At 40.6% G+C, this 22,979-nt stretch overlaps 1 protein-coding gene across 4 annotated transcripts in view; it reads left to right on the top strand.

The window, feature by feature from the left end:
• Positions 1-22,979, top strand: part of Nrxn3 (neurexin 3) — a 1,505,050-nt gene that overhangs the window by 457,794 nt on the left and 1,024,277 nt on the right. For all 4 annotated transcript variants that reach the window (XM_013014269.1, XM_013014277.1, XM_013014291.1 and 1 more), the window contains one exon: positions 1,801-2,184. In XM_013014269.1, the coding sequence (XP_012869723.1) occupies positions 1,801-2,184 (384 nt within the window). The remainder of the gene's footprint in view (positions 1-1,800; positions 2,185-22,979) is intronic.

Genomic DNA, 22,979 nt, shown 5'->3' with positions numbered 1-22,979 from the left:
GCTGTGTATGAGAAGATAGTAAGAGAGATAAATACTAATTTTCCAGGTTTTACAGTAGAGACAATAGTCACTCTTTGCAAGATTGCTTTTGAGGGTCAAATCCAAAGCAACATATAAATGGGCTGGGGTATAGATCGTTGGTAAAAATGTATGCTTAGCTGTGTGTGAGGTCCTAGAATTGATCTCCCATACCAGAAATATTAATGTGCTAAATATTATTTAGCACATAAAATACTTAAAATGGAAGTTGGCAGGACATCATTGATGTTGGGTAGAAAAATGATAAAAACAAAGAAGATGCCAGGTATTATGGTACACAACTATAATCAAAACTACTCAGGAGGCAGAAGCAGGAGGGTGACAGTCCCAGGCCTTTGCCAGTATCAGTATAAAATGCTATCTATCTGAATACACATAACACAGGGTTTTAGGGGCTGAGGGCATGGCTCAAATTGTAGCACCTACCTTGAGGTACCAGTACCATCAAGAAAATTTAGAAACATAACAAAATCAGAAATAAACAACAAAAAAAGCACATTTCCTCTAATCATTTCTCACACCAACTATAATTTAGACTGCACTTCACATTCCTGATCTCATTTTATCTGTTCAGTCCTTTCGACTTTACCTTCTTGGTTGAGGGAACTGAGATTCAAAAGAAACAGAAACCAAGGGTTTATAGGGCTAGATTCTGGCCCCAGACACTAGGTTATACCTTCTAGGATCTCATTTGACAGTGCCCTGCCGTTCCCTGGATTTGTCTGTCATTGGCCTTATTCATTCTTGCTCTCTTTTGCCTTCTCAGTGATGGCCAAATTTGTACCTTGGGACCTTTGTAAATTCCCTGTCACTATCATGCTCTTCCCTATGTGCTTTGTGTGGCTAGATCTGTCTTAACATTCTGATTAACTGATACTGACCTAGAAAAGCCTTCACTAACTCCATACTTTAAAGTAGAACTTAAAGTAGAATCCCTGGGTAGCTACCGGGGCACCCATCTGCCTGTCCTCACGGCACTTTCCATACCTAATTCCCCTTGTCTATCGAGTTAATTTTTGATCTCCTATCTCCTTTGTCTGAAAGCTCCCCTCTTTGAGAGGAAGGATCGCCTGACAAGTTCCTCTCTATGCCTACATCTAGACCAGAAACAGAAGAGGTGTTCAATGCACAGTTATTAAAAGAATAAACATACTGGACTTAAAATTTATCAAAGGCAACACCCCAAATATTTACTGGTAGGCCTGGGAGTTAATGCCTAGACTACAGTGCGTCAGTACCCTGAGCAAGCGACAGAAGAGGAAACCCCATCCTTTGGAGGAGAGTCAGACAGCAAATAGGAACCAGGCAAACATTTACAAGGAAGGACCTTATTCTAGCCCAGGCCCGATGGCAAGCGCTCACCTCATCATCACACCAGCCTGTGAAGTGAGGATGGTGAAGGCACTTGTTCTAGTTTGTAGAACGTTCATGTGGCAGGTCTGCATGGCGAATGCAAGGCAGGAACACGTTCCCTGTTTGGGCAGCCTCCTCTTAGGTAGAGAAAAGATTTGCTAGGGATCAGGCCACTGGGATTTTCCTAGGCCTTTCTGTGATTGTCTTAGCTGGCAAGGATTGGAACCAGATAGGCCTCTCTAGGACCTTGCACGATTTCATTCCTTTGCTTCCCCTCTTCTCCTGATTCAGAACCACGGGTCTCAGACCTTCCCTGTTGGGCGGCTTGCACCTGGTTCATCAATTGGTAGGCTCACCCGAGCTGCAAGAGAGACCATTAGCTCACTCTGTGTCGCCCTCCCTCCCCAGGTACCATATCAGTGAACAGCAGGCGCACGCCATTCACCGCCAGCGGGGAGAGCGAGATCCTGGATCTGGAGGGGGACATGTACCTAGGCGGCTTGCCGGAGAACCGCGCCGGCCTCATCCTCCCGACAGAGCTGTGGACAGCCATGCTCAACTATGGCTACGTGGGCTGCATCCGGGACCTGTTCATCGACGGGCGCAGCAAGAACATCCGGCAGCTGGCCGAGATGCAGAATGCTGCGGGCGTCAAGTCCTCCTGTTCACGAATGAGCGCCAAGCAGTGTGACAGCTACCCCTGCAAGAACAACGCGGTGTGCAAGGACGGCTGGAACCGCTTCATCTGCGACTGCACGGGCACGGGCTACTGGGGCAGGACCTGTGAACGGGGTAAGTGGCCCAGCTGGGGGACAGCGGCAGGTTGATGCACCTGCTGTGTGGCTCTCTGGCTGTTCTTCCAAAGAAGAGTTATTAGGTACTTTTCTAGTTTTGACTACTTGGATTTGCTTGGCTACAGTTGCAATGCAGAGGGGGGAAACTTTAGACTCCATGTGACCTTGATTGTGGTATATTTTGGATTCTGCCTCTTCTACTTGGTTCGCTTTGGGCCTCTAAGACAACGAACTCATTCGGTGTTCCTAGTATTCCTTTGACTCGTTGCTTGTTAAGTGTTTTCAGTATGGTAACTTCTGGGTTAGAATTTAGTAAGTAGATTATGGGATCATACAGCAACATCTCTGTCTTTATGAAACTGGTTGCCCAGCAGAATTAAATTAATTTCAAACGTGATGAGTTTTAGAAGATATTGTGTCATGAGGTGGTTATAAACACAAACTCTGGGCTAGATTGGGTAAGAAAAACAACCCTTGTGGAGTCACATGAACTGCATCAAGGTAATTAATTTCCTCAATTGTGAAAGGGAGCTAATCAAGCACATATCTTACCGGATACTGGTGATGACTGAGTGTTAGTGGGTAATAAACATTCGTCAGTTAGTGATTGTAGTTGCTATCAAGACCACTACAGGAAAGATAAAAAGAAGTTTGGATGTTCATACAGTGGGACCTAGCATACTGAAGGAGTTCAGACAAAGCTGCAAAGAAGAAATACCTAAATTCAGACTGGATGTGCGAGTAGGCCCAAGCTGGCCAAAGAAATAAGAAGAGCCAGGTGCCAATGGGTCACACCTGTAATCCTAGCTACTCAGGCTGAGATCTGAGGACTGCAGTTTGAAATTAGGCTGGGCAGGAATGTTCATGAGAATCTTGTCTGCAGTTAACCAGCAAAAAACTGGAAGTGGAGCTGTGGCCCAAGCGGTGGGGTGTAAGCCTTGAGGGCAATTGCTAAGGGACAATGCCCAGGCCCTGAGTTCAAGCCCAAGTACCAGCATAATAAAGAAACAGGATGAATGTGTATAAGCTAAAGAAGAGGGACAGTGTGAGCCATGGGACAGATGCAAGGCCATGGAAGGGCTGAGGAATAAAGTTTAAATTGAGCTGAATGAACACTTTGCTCCTTTCTGATCAAAGGCATAATGGGTTAGGGTGGAATGCAAGGAGACTAAGTATATGAGGACTGGCTCTGAAGAGCAAGCCCAGATTTTTCTGGAAGGAGGCCTGGCTGCTCACAACTTCAGCATCTTACATTTGCACGAATTTAGAGTTGGGGAGGAGAGTAGAAATAAAGGTTAGTGAAAGGACACTATCAAGATAAGGGAACTCCTATCTATAATCCATATTCAGACTATATAGTTTGATTTATTTAATTTTTTACTATACCAAGTCACAAAAATCAAACTACCTCTCCATGGACAGTTTCATATTTTATATGAAATGATGCTCTACATGTATATCAAGCTTTTCTGAGGGCCTAGTCCCAGGGTTTTAAGAATATCACATCTGTAATAGCTAAGGTTCCTACTTCCAAAGAATTAATCTTTTTATCCAACTGAGAAATTGAGACATTTACATAAGAAGTAACAATACAGTGATAGCAGCATAAGAAGATGTGGAGATTCAGAGAAGGGCAGAATGTCTTAAGGGCAGATCTGCACAGTCTCACTATTAAAGAGAGCTGCAGCCTGGCACTGGTGGCTCACACCTGTAATCCTAGCTACGTAGGAGGCTTAGATCTGAGGATCTGGTTCCAAGCCAGCTTAGGCAAGAAAGTCCATGATACTCTTATTTCCAATAAACTAGCAAAAAATAGAAATAGAGCAGTGGATCAAGTGGTATAGAGTGCTAGCCTTGAGCAAAAGAAGCTGAGGGACCCAGACCCTCAGTTCAAGCCCAAGGACACACACACACACACACACACACACACACACACACACAAACACCTGCTGAAACCAGGAATTATGAAGTCTGGTGATAGGAGGGATTCTGGATGGGGCTGGAACAGTTGCTACATGACCAATGACAGAATGTTTTCAAGGGGTAGTTTTTGTAAGGCCAACCATGTTCTTAGTTCAGTTGTATTCCAAGGGAACTGCAAACCTTTCTTAGAGTCAGACCAAAAACAGGATACAAGACATTAGGGGTAAAGGAGAAAAAGAGAACATTCTTGGGTAACTTAAATTCAGATTCAACAAATTTCAACAACATGAAGTAAGACGAGAAGACAGCCAACTAGAATAAAAATAGGCCACCGAGTATTGATAAATCTGTCAAGTACCTGGGCTCTTTCCAAATATCTTTGTAGGGTAGCCTACTCTGGTTGGCTGGTTCTAGTTTGAAGGGAAGAAGAGCAAGAAAGAAAGAGAAAGGTCACTTGAGCTCTGAGGTGCAGGAGATAGTTTTGATAGAATGCAAGGTGTTACATATGTTGCCATACCTATCAAAGCAGCCTAAAACCCAAGGTCACCTCAAACATCTCACAGCTTCCTCTTGGGTCCTTTCTAATTGGTCCTTTGTGTGGTGATGGAGGCAGAGATCAGTGTCTATAGACAGCTGTGCAAGGTGTCCATGAGCTCACTGATTTCAAGGGCAAATCAATGGGAGTTGGTCCAAGATTGGCCAAGTACAGTGAAAGTCACTGCACCTTTTACATTGTCACTTTTGACTAGTCATTAAAAGGCAGCTGATTGGGGATATATGAGGGACAATTATTCTTGGTTCAGTGCAGCCAAAAGTCATCCATTCTGACCAAATGAGAAAGAGCTTAACAGATTTAAGACATTTGATCTATACATCGCTCAAATCCCAGACGGTTGGACTGATTGTTTTGTTCCCCCACTAATTGTTTTTTGCCCCTGTATTGTTCCTGACACCATGTTCAGAATGAATCAGTGGAGTGGAAAAAATGATAGGACTCTGCTCAGCTAGAAAGGAAAACAGAGCTTTCAATGACATTGCTTTTCTTTTATTGGAACTGATTCATCAGTGGAAATTATTTTCTCCATTTCTCATACTGGCAATAGGGTCTCTACAATGTTCTAAGGTCTATGGTCAATTCTGGAAATGTCAAACAGCAAACAAAACTGACACAGCTTCTACTTTTGATTAAGGGTTATATGGATTTCCCAGAGGGGGAAAAAGGATTGTGGGAAGTGTTTAATGTATGAATGTTATGGCGGATGTCTGTCGAGAAATTGTATGGCGAATAAGTCGAGTGGCCACTTCCATATGTAGGATCCTGGTGGGGAGATAGGTACTCAGAATTTCTTGAACTTTCTTGGCTCCTATTTCTAACAAAACAATGTTTTTTTTTATTCCACCTCTGATTTTCAGTCTCCACTATAGGCATTTCTGAAGAGTAGTGAAAGAAAGGTGTTTGGAATCCTTTTTACATAAGAACATGAGCCCCTTGTATTAAGGAATTTTTGGTCACTTATCATAACATTAACCTGGTTCTATTCTATTTCCTATTCTCTGCTTTTTTTCTTAGAAAATTTAACCTTATGCCTAGCTTTGACAATTGGTACAGAATGAGATGAACCAAAGAAAATTCTTCAAGTCATGTCTTCCACTGAGCCCAAAACAGTTTCCTGAATCAGAAATCTTATGGGCTAAGTCCTTTAACATCCCTGGACTCATAACAGGAATGGTAGTGTTAGAAGGACTCAGTGTCAATGGAGCAGAGGTCACATCCATGATCTCTACTAATGCTCCTACCTTTCGATTTCATGGTGGCCAATGCAGTTCATGTGTGGCACCAAAATGCCAGTACATGAAAATGGAGAAAGTGTGGTGAGATCTAGAAACTGGAATTTAGAGTCAGAGCTAGCTTACATCAAACACTAGATGAAAATTGTCCAAGGACCTAAAATTGGTCTAAGGGACAATTGCTATTGTATTTAGATTCTTTATACATGACCTGATGCTTCTCTAAGAAGACATAGATACCCTGCATATACTGACTGGTTAATTTTATATTATATCATTTGGTGTCCTGTTCATAGAGAGACATCTCTGTGACCTAAAAAAATTAAGGGCCTGCTCTAGATACTTAATTCCAATCAATTTACTTGAAATTTTAATCTGTTGGAAGACTACTTGCTATCCTATGAAGTGCTCCTGGACAAAAGTACACCTAATTTATTTCTTCTGAGAATGTATGACCATCTGACATTTGTCAGTACAGACATAGTCTCCTTACCAGTATGGCCAAACCATTTAGTTCAGTGGGGGAGTCCCAGCAACACCAACTCTAAGAATATGATCTGTAAGTGAACCCTTAAGTTTAAATCTGAATCAACTTCAAATTGTCTCCTCTTCCCTGAATGCCTTAAACTATATGTGTGTGTGTGTGTGTGTGTGTGTGTGTGTGTGTGTGTGTGGCATTAGTTTTTCAAGAGAGCAAATGAGGATCAGCAAAGTTTCAAACCTATGTCAAGAAAAGTGCCCTGCAGAATGCTGCCCTAGCACCAGGTTGTTGCCATAAATTTTGGAGTCAGATAGACCTTGATTCCTATATCAATTCTGTAACTTATTAATAAGATGATGTGAAATAAGTAATTATTCTAAGACTGTTTTTTTTCTGTAGTGTAGAGGTATTGTTTGTTTCTTGACAGTTGCAAGCTCCAGAATCAACTATGGTAGCAAAGAAATGGATTTACTGAGTGACTGGAAAAGTATCAACAACTCAGTAACTACGATTAGGAAGGAAGGCAGAACAGCTATAAGGTCCTTGAACACTGTGAATGATGTCCTTTTACCTTTAGGAATATTACATTCCCAGTTTTCATTTTCCAAAAACAAGGCACATTTGGTTCTATTTACGTATCTTCGACTACCAATCAATCTGTCTAGATGAGCAGTTACTTAGAGCAGATGTGATAGGTTACCTATATGTACAAGTTGGGGGTGATCTCTTTTTTTATATATCATATCATATGATTTTTATTTTTTAATTTATTTTTATTGTAAAGACGCTGTACAAAGAGATTATGGTTACATGAGTAAGGTAATGAGTACCGTACCCATTCCTTTGTTTTTCTTCCATTATTCCTTCCTTCCCCAACTCCTCACCCCCCTCAAAGTTGTAAAGTTTATTTCCAACATAGTGCCTTGTGAGTATTGTTGAATGGGTCATACTTTGTCCTTGTTTCAGCATTTTGTTATTCCCCTTCCCTTCCCCAAATCAATTAAATATATGTACAAGACACAGGGTACCAGAATCAAAAACAGTGATTTCCAGGGATAAACGAATGGGAAAATAAAAATGAAATAAAACAAGAAGACAGAACTAGATATAGTACATTAGTGACAACAAGGTCAACAACCAAAATTAAAGACCTGTTGTTTCTATGTCTTGGAGATCATTTCAATTAGCATCATTTTGTCTCTGCCAGTACTATCCTTGGCATATACTAATTATTGCAAATGAAGACAACTCTAGAGCCTATGTTTCTTTGGGTCTGGCTTACTTCACTTAATATGCTTTTTTCCAAGTCTTTCTTCTTTCTTATGAAAGGGGCAATATCATCTTTCTGATAAAAACATAAAATTCCATTGTTTATATATACCACATTTTCTTGATCCATTCATCTATTGAGGGGCATCTGGGTTTGTTCCATATCTTAGCTATGGTAAATAATGCTTCAATGAACATGGTTGTGCTGGTAGCTTTGGTGTGGTCTTGCTTGTGATCATTTGGATAAATGGGGCAATCTCTTAAGAGACCTAATGTGACTTGAAACCATCTTACCATTCCCCAAGATTGTTAAGAGTTTGAATGAGAAAATGCATTTCACTTGTTAAACACATATATATACATATAGTATGTATTTCAGTGTTCTGTCTGATAGATGCTTTTTAAAAAGATTGGGTCATAACATTAGATTCATTTTACCATCTGCCATCCCCACTTGTCACAGGGCCATGATCCCTCAAAGTCCTTTCCTGTTCAAGTGAGTCTTGTTCACTGATGTCAAGTGTTCATGGTAATCAAATACTCTATGAAGGCCTACTTAAGTTCTTTGGAGAGAGGTTAGAATTGTACATCCTTTTGCAAGATGTCTTCATAGTACAATAGCTCAGATTCTTTCCCAGCATAAATGGTGCCTTGGATTTTATTCTTTTAATCTTAATTCACACCTGAATTCAAATTCTTTTCTGCCTTAAGGCCTAGAGAATATTCAGCAAAGGATGGGGACCATGTTGGTTTCCTCTAATGTTGTAAACCTCAATAGCTGGGAAAGAGTATATGTTGTAAAAGAATCTGACATTAGGAAAAAGTTATCAAATGCTCAACACAATTCTTAGCTATTTAATGTAACTTTGGCTAGTCTTTTCTAAAAATCATTCATGAAGGTCTTGTTTTCTTCTGTGGAGCTAGAATATTACTGCAGGTAAATGCGTATGCTCTACTTTCCCATACTGAATACCATATTGCAATCTTCAATTTCTCTTCCTTGCTTTTATGTGCTGGTAGCCACAGAAAGATATGTATATGTGTGATAGAGGACATATAAATAGCATATCAATAAATAATAAAACCTTACTGAACTATTTTCTTAGTGCTCTTCCATAGTTAAGTCAGGAGATATCCAGCCACATGGTACTCCTTCACATTTTTTCCCTACATTTATTTTAATTACTTTATTTATTTTATTGTCAAGGTGATATACAGAAGGGTTACAGTTACATAAGTATTAGTGCATATCTTGTCAAACTTGTTACCTCCTCTCTCATTTTTCTTCCACTTTCCCTTCCCCTCACCCCCTCCCCCGAGTTGAACAGATTATTTCCAACATTGTCTTATGAGTATCATTGTTGCATTGGTTACCCACTTGTCCTTTGTCTTACCAGTCTGTTGTTCCCCTTCCCTTCCCTAATTCACATTATTTTTATCCTTCCATTCTTGGCAATTTCTGCAGTCTGCTAAAAGAATATTATCTTACAATAGTATCTTACAATCATATGCTTTTGAAAACATAAACTTTGCAGAACAAAGAGAGTGGTGGAGAGGGCAAATCTAGTCTCCACAATTCCATTTATCTGACATCAGATGAAAATCAACAATATAGGTGTGAGGACCTTTCAAATGACAAGAGGAAAGGAAGGTAGGCACCAGCCAATTCCCTTCCTACTCAGAGACTCCCTTCCAGCCAACCCCTCTAGCTCACCCATTGCCTCTATGATTACAGAAGCAGCAGCAGGAGTAAATTGGCCCAGGAAGGCTGAGACCCCACTCTTAAGTGAGGATGTATTTCCTGGTAACCATGATATCAGAACGTAGTAGCATTGGTAGAGCTTACTGCTGTGACCTGTGCTTCATCCTTGTTTCTAGAGGTGAGGCAATAGAAGTCCTGAGAATTAACATCACTCACCATAGAGCAACTGTAGAAGAGTTGAGATTCATGATTCTGCACTATCAATCCTTTGCACTTTTCATTTCACTAAGCAGCCTTCCCTTCCCATATATGCAAAGTGTGGATTCTAAGGTTATTGGGAAAAGATAGCATATTTAAATATCTTTTCCTACAGTTTCTAGCACTATGCTATACACATACTCATACAATGTGGTTACCAAGTGTTGGAGGGCCTCAGGGCCCTGTGTTGGATCTCTCTGTCTTCACTCTCCTTGGATCCCTCATTCACAGGTGTGGTATCAAAGCTCATCTATATGCTGGTGATTTCTCCAATTGGGCTCTCTAGTCTAGAGCTGTCCTTGGAATCCTCATTTGTCTATGCAATATCATTGTTTAGATTTTTGACATAGATGCCTTAATCATATCATTGGAAAACAGATGCCTTGAGTTCTTTCCCCTTGTACCAAAGGTCTTTTACTTTCAGATTTTTCCGTCTCGATAAGTGACATTACCACTGTCCTTGGGCATTTTCTTGGCATTTTTACCCCCTACGGCATTCAGTTTATCTCGCTGACTCCTGACAGCTCCTTGTCAAAAGCATTTTGTATCTCTGACTTCTGTCCCTCCCCAGTACTACCACTGTAGGCTGAAACCACACCAGTGACTTCTTTGGGCAGCTAGGTAGTACGCAGTACATGATTAAAAAAACACAACCCTCTTTGGGTCCTCCTCACAATATTAAAGTTAGCTTCTCAAAATCACTATGTAGGCAGTAGATTGTTACCTTTGGTTCCAGTGACCTTTGGTCCGGAGAACTGATGTGTCTTTGGAGCTTCAAAAGTGATATGCATTTTCCACAAACACATCTCCAGCTCTTTGCCTACATGATGCTTGGTGAGTTAAATTCTGAAGATTAAGAACTTGTAGAGGACATGTTTTCTGTCCTTCATGAGCTCAGTCTTATAGATGGGGATGGAAAAGTAATTTGCAAACTTTCAAGCCATCCACAAAGGACAAGAATTCAGGGAGTAATCATAAGACAGGAAGAGATATAACAATTAGAAAGTGAGAGGACTAACCTGATTTAACACTCTATAACTGGTTTGGAATTCCCTGGGGTCTTTGCACCCCAGTACACTGATGGTAGAAACAACAGAAGCCATGGACTCTTAACATCGAATAAGATAATAAGTGGCTGCTTTTACTGGTCTCAATGTCACTGAGCAAGGGACCTGTCTTATGATCATGCTTCCATGCGCACAGGGCTTTCAGGACCTTGATTTGGTCCTATGACCTTGAGATTGTTATTTGGGTCCTCTGGACTCACTGTTCTGCAGGAGTATAATTGAGGCAATTGAGTTTCATGCTCTCCTAGGGCCCTTCAACTTTAAAACTCTGTAATTCTCAAATGTCATCAGCTTGGCAATGCTTTCTCTTTGCCCAAGTAGAAGAATAAAGGTAGTGAAGGGCAGGACAGGACTGTGAGCCCTTGTTTCTTGCACTCTGCAGAATTCTCAGGGTCAAGATGCTGGGTTTAGTTATATCTGTAGTGCACTAACATTTTAACTCTCTGGTGCTTTTGTGTAGGAGAATAATTACCTTGGTACACTGAGTACACTTCAGGTCTGTGATATATAAACTTTGATGAAGATTAATTAGCTTTAGCTTTATTCAGAACATTTTTCTCTTGATAGTATTTGGGTTTGAACTCAAGGCTTTACACTTGTTCAGCAACTCTTCCTTGATTTAGTTTTTTTTTTTTTTCTTGATAGTCTCTGAAATTTTGGTCTAGGGCTGGCCTCAGACCACCTTACCTGTGGGTTCTATGTAACAGGAAATACAGCAGTGTGTCCTTATTCCTGGCTTTTTTTTTTTGCTTTTGTTTTTGAGATAGAGTCTCTCTCCCTTACCTGTTGCCTAAGATGACCTCAAACTCAGATCCTTCTGATCTCTACCTCCTAAAGAGTTGAGGTTGTAAGCAATAATTACCATGCTTGGATCTTCAGAGAATTAAAAGAGTATTCACTTTTTGGCCCATTAATGAATAATGGCAGGTATCCAGGAGAGAGGTTTCTATAAAATACAAATTTATTGACACCAAGGCGTCTCTACTTTATCCTTAGCCACAGTTGCTGCAATCATACAAATGTGTCTCTGGTGACAACCACAGAAAAATGCTCCCATTTCTTTCATTTGTTCTCTTCCAATTCTGCAAGCTCCTCTACACCAGGCGCAGGATTGCATAGACCCCAGGGTGATGGCGAGCCTTAACTAAGACTAATCAAGAGATACTCTGCATTAGAAGTGATCCTCTTGCTCCAAAGAAGGTCAAGAAAACATGTGCTAGTGATTTTGGACAGGCGGGGGACTTGGGAGAGTTTTCAAATGTCGCCACCTCCACTAGCATATCACCTGAGAACGTGAGGGGCAGTGGTCTGGGGGTATGTGACAGCTGTTTATGAACCGCAACACACCTGCTGCTGGCTGCGGTGCTGTCAAACTGGAGACATGGTGGCCATTTACATCGCTACTCCATCCCGTTATTACTGCATCTGCTGAACAGGACTTAACTGCCAGCCGACATCTGTCCATTATAATGCAATAAATTGAGATACGGCTAAATGATGAGAAACAAGTGCTTTGCGCTGCGGCACAAGGGGGTTCTGGCAGACTGTCCTCGTCTCTACTTCATGTTTCTGTTCACAGATAGATAAATCCATCATCAGTTTGAATTAAAAGGAAAGTAAAGCAAAGAGACCTCCTATTTATTGAAAGGAGTTATCTACCAGCTTTACAATAGGTTTTTAATATGCACTGGGAAATTTAACCCTCCCATTCTCTGCAGGCTGAATAGGTACCTCTCTCCATTTCCAGATGAAGAAATGGAGGCCTACTTTATTCCAGAGTAACAAGTGAGTACCGTGCGCTAGGGACTATGCCCAGCACTCAGGGTATAAAGACGTTGATTGTGGTTCTTTTTGTAAATATAACATTATTTTCTGATACAGAAGGAAGGTGAGACATAAATACAGGGGGAAAATTGCATGGGAAGTATCTTGGATTGAGTGACAAAAGAGCTGAGGTTTGGCAGAAGAACAAGACTCCCTCCCCTAGGCACAAAAGACAAGAGGAAAATATTCCAGACAGAGGAAAAGATAGACAGAAGGAGAACAGATCAGAGCACCTTAGAGCAGTTTGACATGGTGATGATTGAGGAGTAAGAAATAAGAGCTCTTATTTAGGTAGGAGATTGGGTTCGGGGATACTTCTAACAGATGGAGAAGGAGATAATGGCAATAGGACTTAGTAACCACTGCACACAGCTTAAGTACAGCCAACTTGGGATAAGGATTTGGTCACTGGAGACTATTGTTTCATTCAGCTACCTTGAATCAATGGAGGTTCTTGTGAGGACTGGGGAGGACCAAAGTGACCACGGAAAGTACACAGCAAGCAGTCAAACCAAAATCTGCTTTGGTGCCACACTGAACAAGTGATTACCTCCTTCCGGGCCTTGGTTTCTTTACTTATTACTAGATATTGGCAGTGGCTGTTAAATTGTCTTTTTAGAGACTTTGTTTTAAAGTGCACACCTAGATGTGAAAGACAGTTATGCTCATTTCTGAATCTGGAATTTAGTCATTAAAACAGGTCAGCTAGTGACTTGTGTGTCTTCTTACACAGAAGTATGAGATCACTGCCTTGACAGATACGTCTAGGAGACTCTTATTCCCAGCTAATCACTAAAAAGCAAGAAGTGGAGCTGTGACTCAAGTGGTAGGGTGCCAGGCATGAGCCAAAAAGCCAAGAGGCAATGAGTTGAAGACCCTGAGTCCAAGCCCTTGCACCAACACTAACAATAAAAAAAATCAAATGTCATGTACAGTGGCACAGATCCATAATCCCAGCTGCTCAGGAGGCAGAGGCAAGAGATCTCAAGTTCAAAGCCAACCCAGGCAAACGTAGTGAGATCCTATCTCAAAAACAAAAGACAAAGAGCTCTAGGCATGTCTCTAGGCCACATGCCTACCAAGTGCAAATCCTTGAGTTCAACCCCTACTGCCACAAAAAATAAAAGCAGTAACAACAACAACAGAATAAAAACCAACAAATGAAAACATCCTAGGGCTGGTAGTTTTATCCTCTCATGTTCTTCTCTTGTAGAAATTACTCAGATATAATGTTTATGTTTCAGCATATGGTTTAGACTAGCGCTTCAAAGTGGTAAAGGGAGCAGTAGGTGTCCCACAGCATGCTTTGCTCTCTAGTCCACATGGTTTGGGTTTGGGAATCTAGACTTGATTGCTGTAGTCCTAAAACTCGCAAGAATTAAGTTACAATAGTACGCTGCAACTGATGATCTGTAGATCAAGCATGTACTTGGTGGAAACACTTTATTTCCCCTTGTACTGTAAATCTGACCATATTTGAGATGAAACTGAAGATCTACTCATTAGAGATAAGGAAATTATATTTATAATTTTCCCTGATCTTACCCCTCCTGTAGATTTGAGAATTATGTGTGTGCGCTCATAAAACACATTTGTATGGGTTTTTTTTTTCCCCTCCAGTTTCTGGGACATTTCTCTGCTTCATTTCATCACAGGTTCTGTTTTACTCCAGCCTGAAATTATTGAGGGCAAGAAATATTAGACATATCATAGTCATGAATAGAAGTTCCCAAATCGAAAACTAAAAAGTGGCCTGACTTAATGAAAACCAGGCCGAGAATACAGTCTTAGGATTCTTTATTTTGCCAGTAGGGCAAAAATCTCAGATATTAGCTAATTGAATTACTGTTATGCCCAAATATAGGAAAGAATATTTTTAGCATCTCGTGAAATTTCAATTTTTCAAAGAAAGCCCAACATTAGGTGTGTGTGTCTATATACTCATGATTTATTATGCAGTAGAACCAGCATGTTAAAGCACTAGCCTTAATCAGTTTCCTCCATAATTCTCTCTCTTGGTAAAATTTATTTAGATCACTAGCCAATCAATTTAAAGGGGAGGTATGAGAAGGGAGGAGACATGCACATTTCTCCTTCCTCTTTCTATTTTCATCCCTCTTTTCTCACTCCAAGAATGACAAATGCACTCAGTTCAACCAAGATGATTCTGGAATGACAAGTACATTTGCAAGGTAGGCCTGGAAACCCCGGGTTTGAAGGACTGTTGAAAGACTCCCTTCTGTGGGCTATTGGACAGCTATTTCCCTGGCACAGAGATGCAATCTTTTCTGGAGAAGATCATTTCATGCTTCTTAGCATGTTTAACCTTTGCAGCAAGGCCTTCTCATCAAAATGACAAACCCCAACAGAGCCTTCTAAGAGGCCAGTAAATCAGAAACCTTATGAAATCTGTGGGATTAGCTTTCTTCCCTTCTTTGTTCCCCCAGGGAATGAAAGTCTTGGGTTTTTCAGATTTTAATCTTCTCCACAGGCCTCCTTGTCTGAAACTTCCTGCTGTGGCCCCGCTGGTATTTGAATATCATTTTCTTCGAGATGCCAAGGGCCACATACTGACACCAACTAAGGCTGGCACATTCTTTATCTCCATCAGTGATGTTGTAAAGGAAAGATAACTTTTCCCTTGCTTTGATGTTTGGTTAGTTGGATTCTTCCCACCCCTGAAGATATCCTTTCTGGGTCTGAAGATAGTGGCTAACTCTTAATGTCACCAGGCCTGCCGTGGCAGGAGCTGCTCAGAGACCTCCTCTCCAGTTAGCTTGTCCTATTGTCCAGACATCAATAAAACTTCTTTCACAAGCAGCCCAACATCTTAGCCACTAGACCACGGAGACTTCGCCTGAGCAAAGCTACAAAGTCAGGGCTTTGTTGAGAGTGGAGTAGAAACAGGAAATAAAAAAGAGCAATAAGACACTGATAGCTCTGCAGGTGATTAAAGCACTTGCTAGGGGTAGGAAGGGAACAGGCTTTTTGTAAAGTAGCTTTTAACATTTCTAAGTTGGGTAGCACCTGCAAGGTCTTTGGGTCTAATTAAATATCTGACCTACGATATTCCTTGACCATTATTCCTAAATGGCTTTACAGACTCTACAGAAACATGGATGTTTTCTCCACATAGTGTCAGATATGCTTAGGCATGGTTAATTGGTTCACTTTGTCTAAGATGGATCCGGTTTTCATTCCTAATTCACCTCTGAATAGGATTAAGGATAGAGATATTTACCCAAGGTTTCCAAGCTAGAAGATGAGGTGTGCTTCTGGGTCTTTTCCTGAGATTGTTATTTTGTAATCTGTCTTCTCATCTGGCCCCAACATCGAGAGAGCTCTTTCTTTAGAAATAGCCATTCAATTTGCAAAAAGTCTTTTAAAAAAACATGAATAGAATTTTCTGCCTTACTTTTGGATCAGACTTTGGCATCCACACAAGACTTACCCAATAGATAAACATCTTTCAGATACTTCCAATGACATAAACACTGGGGATAGATAGAACAATATAAGCCTAAACCCTCTTTGATGACACACGTCAGTCGTTCGAAGGTGACGATCATTTTCCCACTGAAATGATAGTCTTTCTCTGGTTTTCTCCACCTTTCTTCTCCTCTTGTGACTTTGAGTTCCTTAACCATCCAGTAGTGATTGAAGAGTCAGGGAAGATGTGAGGTTAATCATGTACCAAATGGAAGCCTAGCTTCCTGTCCAGAGACCTTTGTAAAGTTGTCCAGCCCTTGGGGCTAGGTAGGTGGCTCAGTGGTAGGGTGCTTGCCTTGCATGTGTGAGGCTCTGGGTTTGATTCCTTAGCACCACATAAGCAGAGAACACCGGAAGTGGTGCTATGGCTGAAGCAGTAAAAGAAACTCAGGGACAGTGCACCAGGCCCAGAGTTCAAGCCCCAGAACCTATAAATAAATAAATAATTTCTTTTATAATAATGATAAAAGGTCATCTATTTCTGTGCTAATAATTTACAGAGAAAGGATCAAAATTAATTTTCCCACATGGACAGGATGGGATTTGTAATTGTGTATTTTGAATCCCAGACTTGATGCTCTCCCTCCTACACCAGGGCCAGGCTGATCTCTTGCTTTGTGCCTTTGGAATTAACTACTCTGAATGTTTCTGCACAAGCTCAGTGGGTCTTTGTGAGTTTTTACATGTAATAGTCCCTTTATTTATTGCAGATAAGCTCGGCAATTAATTCACAGTTAGCAACTTATGGCCTGGAAAAATCTCATTACCTAAACTTTACATTATCAACACATCTGCTTAAAAAGAGATGTTTAAAGAAATGTTCTGAGCAGTCTGATTCCTGATCATCTCCACAAAAAAGAGGAAGCTCTCAAAAGCAAACCTGGGGACAGTATTATACTGGAAGGCATGAGATCCACTGTAATTCAATACTAAGGGAGTATGAAATGCAAATTCACTTTTATTGAACGTATACTTTGTGCTGGGTCTAATTTCATTCTTCAGATACAACAGATCAAAGGTAGAGAGAATTGGGTGAGCATACCATTTCCATCACTCATATGTCATGTAATTTTCATGTAACCTTGGCTGACTTGAACTACTTTGTGCCTTGAGTTTCTAGAAACCTCAAGAAACTTCTATGAAAGAGCTCTGAGGTGACTGTGAGTTTTAAACTAGATGATTATTGAAAAATCCTAGCACACTGCCTGTAACTTTGTGTTTAATGAATGGATGGAAGTATTCTGTAATGTAATTGTGAGCTAATAAAGTTTGAGGGATCCTTCTTCTTTTGTAGGTAATCAAATCAAAAATTGGAAAGATTAAAAGATTTGCCAAAGTCACAAACTTAGCAAAAACTAGATGTCAAAATTTTTTTTTCACTGTGTCTGCCAGATTTTCTATTACGCTTTTCTACTTCTGAAGGTAGATCAGATAGTTTTTAGAGTGAAGAAAGATGTCCTTTTTCTTTTTCTTTTCTTTCTTTATTTTTTGTCAGTTGTGGGGCCTGAACTCTGGGCCTGGGCGCTGCCCCTCAGCTCTTCACCTGAAGGCTAATGCTCTACCATTTGAGCCACAGCGCCACTTCTGGCTTTTTCTGCTTATGTGGTGCTGAGGAATCGAACCCAGGGCCTCATGCATGCAAGGCAAGCACTCTACCACTGAGCCACCTTCCCAACCCTTCTTTTTAATTTTCTAAAGCTGGCTAAATTTAATTTTCTAAAGCTCTGCTTTAGGACTGTAGGGAGAGGGGAGTTACTCATAAGGAATAAGCAGAGATAGAAGCTGTATATTTAAAAGCCAGAATTTAGAAAAGTCTATCAGAATTTCTTACCTCTCTTTTCATATTTTGTATTTCAGGAGAGGAGAGAAACTCGGGGTCCATAATATTTGGGGGGGGAGGGGAGGCATGAAAGTGTATTTTGGGAAAACTATTCCCTATCATGATGACCTAGGGCTGCCATGTTGTCTGATTCATCCTTACATGCATGCACATACACAAATACTTCAGCCACCAAGCTGCACCTGTGTAATAGTTGTCTCCCTTGTCAGCCTCTTTCTCTGGACTGTGAGGTATTAGGCATGCATCCCCAGTGCCAGTGACAGAACACACACCAAGTCTGTGTTTGTGGGGGAACAAAATGAAAAGGTTCACAAAATACTAAATTAATTAGGAATAATTCTGAAGTTTGCCATAGTAAAGTGTGAATTCTGATGTATTAATCGGCGGTTTTAGAGAAACTCAATACCTGCTACACGTCTGCACTATGCTCCACCTCCAATGACATGTCAGGATTTTCTATTGAACCTCTGAGGGGATCTAGCTACAGTAGCATCTTACAGGACCTCCCTTAGGCTGGGTTGTAACCTCCTGGCCCTATAGCAACCACTCTTATGGACCACTGATAGCTACACAGAGGCAAGATTCTGTGTTGTTTATAGGATCAGTGGGGAGCCATGGGAAGAATGCAACTATGCAAAAGAAGTAGGCTGTAGATGCAGAGAAAGCAATGTTCCCCTTTGTAACAACTGGTGGCCTGGTAGTTCTTGGTGAGAGGCACTATGTTGGGTGATGACCTGTTGCAATTGCCTGTTCCCTACGCATTTGTCCATACACTATCTCTTCCTCCTCCCTCCATCCTTCTTTTCTTCCTTACCCCTTTTCTCCTCATTGTTTCTTTCTGGGGGCTGGAAATATGTTTCTCTCTGTTTAACTGTGACCCTTTCTTCCTTCTCTCTATTCATCTGTTAATGGGCTTTCCTCTCCTAGAGCCATGAAACTGACCTTTGTTTAGGTTTTGGTTTGGTTTTGTCAAAGGGATTGGCTTAGGGAGTAGGGGCTGTCCAAAACTGCAGGGTGACTGGTTTCTAGCATCAGCATAAGCTGTCATCCAGTAGAAGAGGACAGAGCCCCTAAACCTCTGCAAGCACATTGTCTAGCCTGGGAATTAGCTTCTTTTTGAGCTACGATAAATGAGACAAGGTCTCTGCCAGGGAGAACAATCACCATTACACCAAGTAGCTAAAGTGTAAATGAAGAACACAGAATAGTTCACTGGTATAGTCGCCATTAGAGGAATGGTTTTGGCAGCTGCAATGAAGCTCCCTGTCTGCCTGGATTTGCCCCCCTAAGTCTGTGTGTAAATACAGTCTGGGTGGATAGTATGATGTCCCAGAATTTATCCTCAGGCGGTTGAGCAGCCTTATTTTGTAAAACATAATTGGTAAATGCATCTTTCAAAGTTACCCTTTTCTCTTCTTCTCTCTTCTCCTTGGCTTTCCTTCCACCTTCTTTCTTGTCTTGCCTGTAATCCTGTCAAACCACAACTAGTTTCTTTTTGGTGTGAGGAATATGTTTGACCCCTTTCCATTGCTTTTCACTACAGAATGGTATTCCTGGAGGCTCTGATGGAGCAACTGATGTAATGAATCTTGATTTGGGAGGACTGTTATTGTATCTTCATAAAATACTATTCAATAAATGAATCTCTAGATGATGACTTGGTTAGGGGTGTTTGCCACTGCTAGGAAGAAACTTCATAAAGAATTGTCATTACTGGAATATTACCATCATAAGAGGGCATGGAGCTTCATTTAAGAAAAAACAAACATTGATTTTTTTCATGATTATGACAATAATATAAATTTGTGGTAGAAAATTTAGAACACTGAGCTAGCTATTAATTCAGCTTTATTCATTTAACCAACAATAATCAAGCTCCTCTTTCATGGCAGACAAAGATAAATAAATTTAAAAAGAATACAATTATACCAACCAGAAATGATAATTATTAACATATTGGTATTTTTATTGTATTCCTTTGGGCAATGGATGTATATGTAAATACATTTGATGTCATTTTGTAAATAATTTTTCGATCCTGATTTTTGTTCAGTTCCCAGTTTTGTCAGAAATTATCTCATCATTGCATAGTTATAGTATAATTTCAATTTAGCTTTACATGACTTTTGTCTGATCACAGAGAAATCTTCACAAATATGATTGCTAATGACTTTGCAGTAGGTCTGTTTTCCAGCTGTGGCTTCAGCAATAATGTTATCACAGTATAAGATATTCCCAAATTTATACCAAGCAGTATTTAAACTTTACACTGATAGATCTGTGGAGAGGTCAGGGTGGCTCATTCTAAAGCTGTGAAATGGCTGAACGTGGTCAAGGCTTCAAGTTAGAACCAGGCTTGTTCCATGCTTTCCATAATCTACATGAACTGGAAGCTAGTCAGGAAATATTCTCTTGACCAAAAATAAGAGAGCCAGGGAGAACACAGAAGCAATCACAAGTTGGCCAAAGACCAGTTACCTAGGGCCCCTAATGCACCCTCATATAAATAGGGACCACAGGACCTTTTTTCAATCACATGCGAACATAGAGGCTTCTCCACTGTTCTATTTTGTGCATTGTAGTTTTGATGTGTCTTCCTTTTTGCTACTTGACTCATCATACCTGTAACAGTTTAATTTCTTGCCTCACAGCTGTCTCCAAGACCAAACAAGAAACTAGGTCTGATTTTAATGTATAGAATGTGGCTATTATTTTAGAAAGATTTAAAGAAATGAAATCCAGGACTGGAGGGTTGGTTCCAGGAGATTTACAGCCTCAGCATCTAGAGAGGAGACACGTTGTGATACTAGTTTTAGTTAGGTCCATTAAATTGGCAGCCAAGGAAAGAGAGAGCAGCACGTGGTCTTCAGGCAAGGGAAAGGTTTATTTGCAGGCCGCCTTTGGTCAAGTTGGAAGCCCACGCAGCAGGAATAAAAACCAAGGCCAGGGGCTGGAGAAAGTGTGGGCCCAATAGAGGGAGAGGTTACCTCAGGGAGGGGGGAGGTGACTGCTTCCAAGTGTGCCAGTTACTTAGGTGATGCAGGTACTGGGCGGAGACTTCACCAAGAAGAGGGAGGAGTCTGCTCTGCCTTCCCAGGGTGGAAGCTGTACTCCAAAAACAAGAGAGAAAAGCCACAAGAGGCTATGGTACTTGGATTCCCCCCCTGGGAGTAGTAAGGAAGGACTGAATCTAATTTTGGGGGTTCTTTTAAATTTTTAGAGTTATAAATATTCATACTTATGGATGAGACTGATTGACTTTTCAAGTCTAATTTTCTACTTGATTTTTTTTTTTATCAAGACTTTGAGGAATGTGCATTGCTTTGGGGTTCTGGTATACAGGCTTTATTTTTTCTAATTCTAGTCTTTGCACTTGGAGTCAGGGTTCTTTATTGATGGGCCTCTCCATTTTCTTTTACGTCTATGCCTGTGCTAACATGTTGACTTTAGAAAATTAGTGCTATATTTTCCAAATGAGATAGCATATTCTAGGAAACCTAGGCCATGCCTAGTCTAGTCTTTTCCATGCCCCAGTACCTCGTCTATCAATGTGTACAATGCGTGTTTGTTAATGTCTATAGCTCAAGGCACAGTTATGCTTTTCATCAAAAGGCTTTCTAGATGTAATGTGTGTGTGTGTGGATTTGTGTGTGCCACCACTGGGGCTTGAACTCAGTACCTCATGCTTTCACTTGACTTTTTTGCTCAAGGCTAGAAGAGCTCTACCACTTGAGCCATACATCCATTTCTGGCTTTTAGTTCAAGTCTCACAGACTTTTCTGACTTGCCTGGCTTTGAACTGTGATCCTCAGATCTCATCTTCCTGAGTAGCAAAGATTGGAGGCATGAGCCATCAACACCGGAAAAATGTATTTTTTTAAAAACACATATATTTTCCTTCCTATGCACATACTAGATTTCATACTCTTTATAAAAGAAAATTCCAGTAAAGAACCTGTTTTGTTTATTGATTTTAGTGATAATTTCTCAGGGAGGAATGTTACCACCTAAGCAGGGTTGGCCAGGGCCAAGGCCTCAGTCATAGCTAGAAGAGACTGTCTCAAGTAGTCAGAAGTAACAAGGAGATGGATTAAACTTACTCACTTTAATAACTTCTATTCCAGAGAAAATTTTCCTAGCTGGAAGAGCTTGTTTCTGTATGTCTATTATATTGCATGAGTACTTAGTAAAAGAAAGGGGAAATTGATTTGGGACCTTTTGTGGTTGAAAAGGGATATTGTAGTAGATAATATTACAAAATGTTAGCAGAAATCTATCTGTTACCTGTATCATTTACTTCTATTTGGCAAATATTTATTAGGTCTTCATAGCATTATAGGCAAAGGATACAAAGGCAGAAACACATCTTCAGTCTTCAGGGATCCTCAAATCACCCTATGGATAATTGGTAATACCTCCAGGAAGATGGATTGCACATGAAGCCCACTTAACTCGGCTCTAGTCTCACTGCTGTTTAAGCAAGACTGATTAGAGATAGAAGAGGAGGAAGGAAGAGGATGGTCCTAGACTTTAGTCAGAATAGAACTTCAATTTCCCAGAAACAATGAATAGGACAAGACTTTTCCTTCAAGAAGCAGATTCTGTTAGTATTGAGTGTTATCTTTGTATGTGTTCTGTCAGTGTGACCAATATTTGAAGATCTCACAGGAAAATCAAAGAAGGACATTTTAAAAAGGAAAGCTTTATTTTGATTCACAATTTAAGAAATTTCAGTCCAGGGTCAACTGATTTCATTATTTGTGAGGATGGGCAAGGCAGAATATCAAGATGAAAGAGGTTTGATAGAGTAGAGCAGCTCACTTTATAGGAGCTGGGAAATAGAGAAAGAGACAGAAAAGTATCAAGACAAGCTAGACTCCCTGAGGACACACCATTAGTGGCCTGGCTTCCTTCAGATAGGTCTACCTTCTCAGAAAATTGCCATCATCTCCCAGTAATGACTATTTGTTGATTAACCTATTGAGTTGATTTGTTGATTAACCTGTTGGTTAGTTTAGAGCCCTCATGATCCATTCATGTCTTAATGACTCTTCCAGCAGGTGGACAATCTTTCAGCAAATGATCCTTTTTAGGGGGAGATCTCTCATTTGCAAAGCATGAGGAAAGAGTTCTAATGTAAGAAAAAATAACA

This window comes from Dipodomys ordii, unplaced genomic scaffold (assembly GCF_000151885.1).
Source record: "Dipodomys ordii isolate 6190 unplaced genomic scaffold, Dord_2.0 Scaffold2, whole genome shotgun sequence".
Classification (NCBI taxonomy): domain Eukaryota; kingdom Metazoa; phylum Chordata; class Mammalia; order Rodentia; family Heteromyidae; genus Dipodomys; species Dipodomys ordii.
This window is presented reverse-complemented; position numbering and strand designations above follow the sequence as displayed.